This window comes from Onychostoma macrolepis, chromosome 12 (assembly GCF_012432095.1).
Source record: "Onychostoma macrolepis isolate SWU-2019 chromosome 12, ASM1243209v1, whole genome shotgun sequence".
Taxonomy (NCBI): domain Eukaryota; kingdom Metazoa; phylum Chordata; class Actinopteri; order Cypriniformes; family Cyprinidae; genus Onychostoma; species Onychostoma macrolepis.
The window spans coordinates 26058479-26066283 of record NC_081166.1 but is presented as its reverse complement, the minus strand read 5'-3'; the positions used below and the strand labels follow the sequence as shown (position 1 = coordinate 26066283).

Here is a 7805-nt window from a genome sequence, read left to right as displayed (position 1 = left end):
ATTGGCTGCCAATTCACTATCAAATTGAGTTTAAAATCTTTCTACTTGTCAACAATCAAGCTCCTCCCTATTTGTCTGATTTACTCCACCCCTACACTCCAGCGAGGAGACTAAGATCGGAGGGCAAATTTCTCCTCCAGATCCCTAGAACCTGCTCAAAGACCAGGGGATCCAGAGCCTTTGAAGTGGCTGGTCCCACCCTCTGGAACAACTTACCAGTTCACATTAGAATGCTTCCACTTTATCTGACTTCAAGTCATATCTTAAAACCCATCTCTTCTCTTTGGCTTTTAATATGTAGCGACGTGTGGCACTTGTATGGTTTTAATTTGTGTACTGATTTTTCTCTTTGTTGCATTTTACTATTTGTTGTGCAGCACTTTGGTCAGCCTTGCTCCGTGCTTACACGTGCATTAGAAATAAAACTGAACTTGAACTTCAACTACTCTTTTTTTTCCAGCTAATGGCCAACGGAATAGCAACCGGTGCATTGTTTGGGACAGGGACAGAAGAGTGCTGTGTGGCACATGTCCAACCTGTAACCTTCAGTAAGGAGTGAAAAACATTGATAAGGATGTTTGTGCAGACTGTGATGTAAAGGGCTGGACAGATTCTCCAGGCCACAAACCACATAAACAAAATGTTCTGAACTTTGGCCTACTACGCCTGTCACAAACCCTTACAGAACAAAATTTAAACATGTATAAAAGAGTTTAGAGAAAAGTAGGCAACACAAGTTAATATTTGAAAGAAGAGAGAATTAATCAATATGGATGTTTTTCAGAAAAAAAAAAGTCTGTTCATGATAATTTTTTTTATTATGAACGTAAACATTTTAAACAATGCAAAGAAAAACTTTTAATAATTTTCTAAAACCCACTTTTTAATACAATGCATTTGCATTTTTTTTTTTTCACACACTGAGATAATAAATAGTGTAGGATTTAATTTGAAACACTTTCATTCAAAAATTACTATTAAATTGCACAAATAATTACAAAGAAACTGTACGCAACATGTTGAATTAAACATTAATTCTTTAAAGAAATTATTATTTTTTTTTACAGTGCACTAATGTAGGAAGCCACTGCACCTGGACTCACTGGAACTGGAAAAAAATTAACAGAGGTTTTGGTGATAAGTTTGAAACGTATGAGTGAACCAGAAACAAACACTGTCTCCACACTGTAAACATTTATTATTTCATTATGCAACATCATGTGCAGTTAAAGTAGTCAGTTAGTGAATCTGAAAGATATGCATGCATTCATTCAGATTGGTCACAGATAACAAAAAAAATTATAAATCTGCCCCAGAGACAATATTACATAATTAAAGTCATAAAATGATGCCAAGAGATATCCTATGTTGATTAATGCATGTAGGCACCTATAATCTAATTGTATTATAAAGTAATACAATTGAAACATTTTGGATATATATCCAATCCAACAAACGCAAATACATTTTTTAAGAAAAACCGAATGTTGTAATAATGAATCAAAATTGCCTGGATATATTTTTTATGGGTAGTTTTTTTATTTTATTTTTTTGTTTTCTGATTTTAAAATATCCATTTGTAAGGGCTAATCTAATGTGAAAAATTTGTTTGTTTGTCTAAAGGAAGGTTTTGGTAGGATATTAATGTATAGCTCCAAACAGATGAATGGTGCTATAAGTGTAACATAAGCTATACATTTTGAGCTGAATGATCCCTATAATAGCCGTCATATGAACAATGTACAGAAGACAGCCATATGTACAGAGCATGACTGAGGGACCTTTGAACAGAAGATGTGAATGAAAGTTAGTTAGTGAATGGACCAGCCGCCTTTAAAACCATTCACAGATAACAAGATATGCTGGGAGGTGCCGTAATCTGAAGACTTGCCAACAATAAGCTCAACTAATCTTGAAAAGATCTGTTAAAGAGATGATTACAGCCACATAAATTCATCATAGTCAGGATATATTCGTCTTGAAACTTTCACAATTGAATTGTGTCTCATAATTTAGACCAATGTTCAAACGTTTCTAGAAGACATACTGTATGGGGGGAAAGCCTCATTAAAAAGTCACAAGTCAAAGTTATTTTAACTAAATTGCTTCATGGCTAATTAATATTTGAAGAACCTTTGTCTGCCAAATGTCTGTGTGTCAAGGTCAATAAATATTACCAGAAAAATACCATTTATGAAAAGGCAAGGTTAGTTCAGGCTATAACATGTCATGCGGTGCAACTCCCCAAAATGTATAAATGATCATTATTATTGTTTATCAATATATGAATTAATGCAACAAAAAAAATTAAAGATAAAAATTAAAATATTTTCTTATTTTTTCATGAAAATATTCATGAAAAAAAATAAATTTTTACTTGCTTTATGAAATGTATTACAAAACATTTTTTGAAAATATTTAGATGTGTATATTCACATCATGTATTCAATATATAAAATGTTATTTTTTATTTGATATACCACATGCCATATTTACAGTCATTAGAAACTTTTCTTGACAATGGTATAAATATTTATCTAAACCAACATAAATATAATGAGCACATTTCTAAGAGGCAGACTTTAAAAAGTTTTTTTTTTTTTTTAATTATTTTATTTTCCCTAACATGGATATTTGTCTTTCATAATGCAGACCAACTTTCATATTCAATAAAGAACTCAGTAAAAGGATGAAATTCTTGCTAAATGTAATTTTTTTCTCAAAATCTTTTATTATTATTTCATTTATTATTTTTAAATTATTTTAACAAAACTTAAAAAAAAAAAGCTTTACTGCTTATTAATATCTGAAAATAATTTGTCTGCAATGACTGTGTCAAGGTCAATAAGCCTCATCAAATATTAGATAATTATCAGAAAAATACCTTTTATGAAAAGGCAAACTATTTTTAGAAATTAGTTGATGTTCATACCACATCATTAGAAAGCTAAAAAAAAACATTTTCTTAAAGATACCATTTTCAAGAAAATGTTATAAAAATCAGTTTTCTAACTACATTTCTAAAAGATATTTCCTTCTCTCTCTCAATGGACATATGGTTTTCATAATGCAGAGAATTAAAAAAATGTATACAACAAACTAAAAGGCCAAAACTGATGATTTGAGTTTTGCAGCCACCTATCCTGTACATGCCATCTGAGGTATTTTATAAAGAGTGCACTGCAAAAATGTTCGCTGAAGCACTGCATTTAACTTGAAAATCAGCATTAGCAGTTGCAACACAAAACTGCATCGGTTTGCGTTTTACAAATATTGCACTACATGCCCTTTTCATGCTTGTTTTTTGATGAAATCCAACATATGACTCCAGGAACGACTGCAGTGGGAATCACCAAAGCCACAGCGCTCTTGCAGAATGACAGAGAGTAGAAAAGTAACTGGTTACTTGAGGAAAACGTCATCTTATCCAGAAGCTGCAGCAACACCAGTGACACACCAGTGCACACCAGTGACACACCAGTGCATCCTGTCCTGCTGTGTTTCCTGCCTGCTCTTTCATTGTAGCCTGACAAGTGAAGGCCAAGTCCCAGACCAAAAAGTGTGCCCATGTTCCTCAGCAGGCTGGCGAAGGGGGTGCTATCCAAAAGGACCCAGCCTGGATTGACGCACCATTTCTGGGCCTTCGCCAATGTCCACAGCAGATCCACACCCACGGCTTTCAGAAGCACATAGAAACCCACCGCGAAGAAGAGCAGGAACAGAGTCACGCTGATGTACTTCCTCAGACCTGCGCTGTAGATCCACTGCACTCTGGAGAATATTTCTGCTACAATTATACCTGGAAATAAAAGACCACCAGCTATGAGAGCGTCTGGATCCAACATGAAGCACAGATGCACTATCAAGTGAACATAGTGATGCTTATTTTTTCCAGGATCTATTCATTCAGAAATACATCAAAATGCAATTCATACATAACATGGCTTGAATACATCTCTTATCCCCACCCACCGTATTATTATTTCTAAGAAAATTATTTAAAATAAAACATTCAAAACTTCTTTTATTTCAGCTGGTTAACAAAGTAACATTTCTCATTTCAATTTAGTTTAACTTGATTTAATGAAATAACTACAATTGATATACAAAAATCAATAAAAACTACATTAAAAAAAGTGGAAAAAATTGAAAAAATTATTTGAAATTATTTTAAATATTTAAATACTAGAATAACACTGATTCTGGTTGTAAAATGTCATGTGATGCAACTCCCAAGAATATAATTATTCACATATTTTTATAAAGAAAATACATACAGTATCTTTTTATTTACTCTACGCTAAAAAAGTGTTATAACCATTTTTGAAAATAGTGATTGAGATGTGTATTTTGCAATTTTCTTGATGGTTACACCACGTGGCATTTTTGCATTAGAAAGTTCTAAGAAACTTTTCTTGAAAATGGTATATTTGGTATACGTTTTTCTAAGCAAACATGAATACAATGAGTAGCTACATTTCTAAGAGTTAGATTTTTTGATAGATTATTCCCTTTTCTGTATGGTGGATATGCCACTGACCCACACACGCACACACACACACAAAAGTAGACACCCTAACCCACCTGAAATAACTCCACTGATAACTTGGTGTGGGAAATGGGCTGCGAGATAGACTCTAGACATGCACACCAGTAACTCCACCAAACCCAAAAGCATCCAGAGCATCAGCTGCAAAAATCTGCAAGTAGAAATGACAGTCAGGTGTGTGATATTAAAGCAATAAGCCTAGATGATAAGGCACAGATGTCTCAGACTGACCTATACTGTAAAGGAGGTAGTTTTCTTGTAGCAGCAATGGAAAGCACTGCTGTAACCATCACATACCCAACACCCGCAGAACCCATGGCGTGACCCGACGGGCTTCCTGACAGACAAAAACCAAGCAAGCAGTGTGGTGAAAACAGGTTAAACAAATATGAAAATATTACATTACAAAAAGTATCAAATCATTGGTTGTGTGGGAAAGATAATGTTGTTGGATTAGAGATACATCTGTTCAGGAGCCTAAACTGGTCTGCTGGTTTCTTAGGTTGCTTTAGAGGAGTTTTGGACACCAGCTAACTCCAGCTTAAACAAGATCAGACCAACAAACCAGCTTAGGCAAAATACCAGCAGCCATTAAGATAAAATATCAGTTCAGGACAGGTAATTTATGGCCTTTTTAATTGATCCAGGGTGCTAATTTAGGTCAAGAATCAATGGATACTCGCCAGCATGTGTAATATTAAGAGCAATACGTATGACTTCATTCAGATACGGCCCTTGAACTGACACGCTACGATAACTAGAGGCAGATCCGTTTCCACATGAAAGATTAGAACAGCAACCTTGCTTAAATTGCATAACCACCGGTTTACAGAGTAGCAGATTTTATTTGGAGATAGAGCTGTAACTCATACACAGCATAGTCAAAGTGGTTAGAAGGGGATGTAATGTACAGTCAGTCGGTTTTTATTTTTTAGGAATTAAACCCAAATTGGGAAGAGGAGGGGTCACTTATTGAGCAATAATGATCAGTTCAATGTATATTATTCTGATTATTAAATGACTAAGTACCAAAATAAATAAATAAATAACCAAATAAGCATGAAATAAAGATTTAAGTTGAAATCATTTTATTATGTGAGACTGACCAATCAAAATCAGGTGCTTCAGATAGCCTTGCAATAAATACTGTAATATACCTGGTCCAGTTTCACATGTGATGGAGAATTGCTGCAGTTCAGGATGTTTTACAGGGCCATAAAACTTAGTCTCATGCACCCACCAGTATGGCCTCTCACCGAAGAGAACCCTATGAATATATCATCAAATAATATTGAAATGCATTATTAAAAATGTTCATTTCAATTATTAATTTAATTGCAGAGGGAGAATAGCAGCACAAAGACAAAAATACAGCATAATTTGATAATATATAATAAGTTATGTTATTATTATAATATAATAAACATGCATTATTGAAATTATCATCAAATAAATATTATTTAATTTAAATTAATGATCAAATTATGCTGTAATTTTTTTCTTTGTGCCGCTATTCTCCCTCTGCAATTAAATGAATAATTGAAATGGACATTTTAAATTTTTTAACATTGAAAGATCCATTTTACAGTGTAATAAACTGGTGCAGTATCAGAAATGTTCTAAATTAAATTAGCAAGATATTTCTATTAATTTTAAACATTAATATTTAAATGATTATTAATTAAATATCATTTAATTCATTATAAATCAATAAATTGTGTTTTATGTTTGCCTTGTACAATATTTAATTTATAATATTTCTGAAAATTGATTACACTGTGGAACATAATTTTTCAAAGAATGATTTTCTTTAAGTAGATACACAGAATCAGTATTTTCTTGTAAAACAAGCCTCAAAAATAATTTTTACAGTGTGATAAATTGGTGCACTATTGAAAATATGAATTAAATTATCAAAAAATTTTTTAGTTTCTATTAATATTAAACATATTAATATTTAAGTCATTTATTAAATAAATATTAATTAAAGAAAATATTAAACTGTGTTCTGTCTTCTTTGTGCTGCAATATTTAATTTATAACATTTCTGATAATGCACCAATTTACTACACTATAAAATTTTCTTTTGGAAGTTGTAGATTAAACAAACAATACTGGAGTATGTTTCACAAGAAAATACTATTTCAGTCTTTCTACTTCAAAATTTCATCTTGCCATTCCTTAATATTAGTTGTGAAGTTCACTACAATTTCTGCATCGTTTCAAAGTCAGTGTATCGACCAGCATAATCTTATTTCTAGCTCAGGCATTAACAATACACAAACCGATGAGCATCTCACCACTTCAGCACGAGGTTTATCCAGTCTCCAACCACAGCCACCCAGATGAGTTTGACACCCACGTCTCTGCGCAGATGAAACCAAATGGGGAAAAACACAAAGAAGGTGGTGTGGAGATCCGCCACCGAGGAGACCCACTGAAACAGATTCTCAAAGTCCCGGTACTCCGTCTGCAAAGAGACGGCTAGGTTCACCCCCCAGCTGTGGAGCAGGTCCATCTCTGCAGTCTGAGATCGGGATGGTCACCCTGGAAAAGCAGAGGACAGACACAAGGCACAGGGATGGGGATCAAACTGCAGATACACAGGCAACCTGCCAGGCTTCGTCCAGCCGTCGGACCCCCGTTTTCTGTTCTAGTTGGACTTTATTCAAGGCTAGACGGATTGGTTTTGTTTGCATGTTGACTGGAGAACTCAGAGGCCCTCGATTTCAGGACCTTTCACCTGTGATGACGCTGATGGGTCACATACTGATAAAATGCTGAGTGGACACACTGATTAGTTTTGTCTTTGGTTTCATGGAGTGTGATGTCACTGCGATCACATTTTGGAATGATGCATTTAATGTAAATGATCTAGTTTTAATGGTTCTGTCTGGCTTGTGATCATGGGAAAAATAATTAATCATGATTGATCCATTCTTGTTCTGACTTGTGACTGTTTTGGTGTACTTAATGTCTTACAAAGATTTTTTCTTTTTTCTTTTTCATTTGTGCATACTTTTAAAAATAGCACTTATTATTGAAATAATATACTCTAAAATAATATACTTGTGTACAAATTGAATGTAATGTTATTTGGAGACTTCATTGCATGTTATTTACAATTAAATGAAAATGTATTTTAGTTTATTTATTTCAGATGCAATTAGTTGAATTTAAGAGTGCTTTTTTGACCCACGTAAATAGGATGCAAGTTCATAATTATTTCTTTTGTCTTTTGAAATATGGTTAAAGT

General features: G+C 33.5%; 1 protein-coding gene across 1 annotated transcript in view; it reads right to left on the bottom strand.

The window, feature by feature from the left end:
- Positions 1 to 821: 821 nt before the first annotated feature.
- g6pc1a.1 (glucose-6-phosphatase catalytic subunit 1a, tandem duplicate 1) overlaps positions 822 to 7805 on the bottom strand; it is an 8131-nt gene continuing 1147 nt past the window's right edge. The window contains exons 1-5 of the mRNA XM_058792943.1: positions 6850 to 7805; positions 5707 to 5816; positions 4781 to 4886; positions 4585 to 4700; positions 822 to 3799 (exon numbers count right to left, since the gene is read on the bottom strand). The exon at positions 6850 to 7805 is cut by the window's right edge and continues 1147 nt beyond it. Of these exons, the coding sequence (XP_058648926.1) occupies positions 3279 to 3799; positions 4585 to 4700; positions 4781 to 4886; positions 5707 to 5816; positions 6850 to 7067 (1071 nt within the window). The 5' untranslated portion in view covers positions 7068 to 7805 and the 3' untranslated portion in view covers positions 822 to 3278. The remainder of the gene's footprint in view (positions 3800 to 4584; positions 4701 to 4780; positions 4887 to 5706; positions 5817 to 6849) is intronic.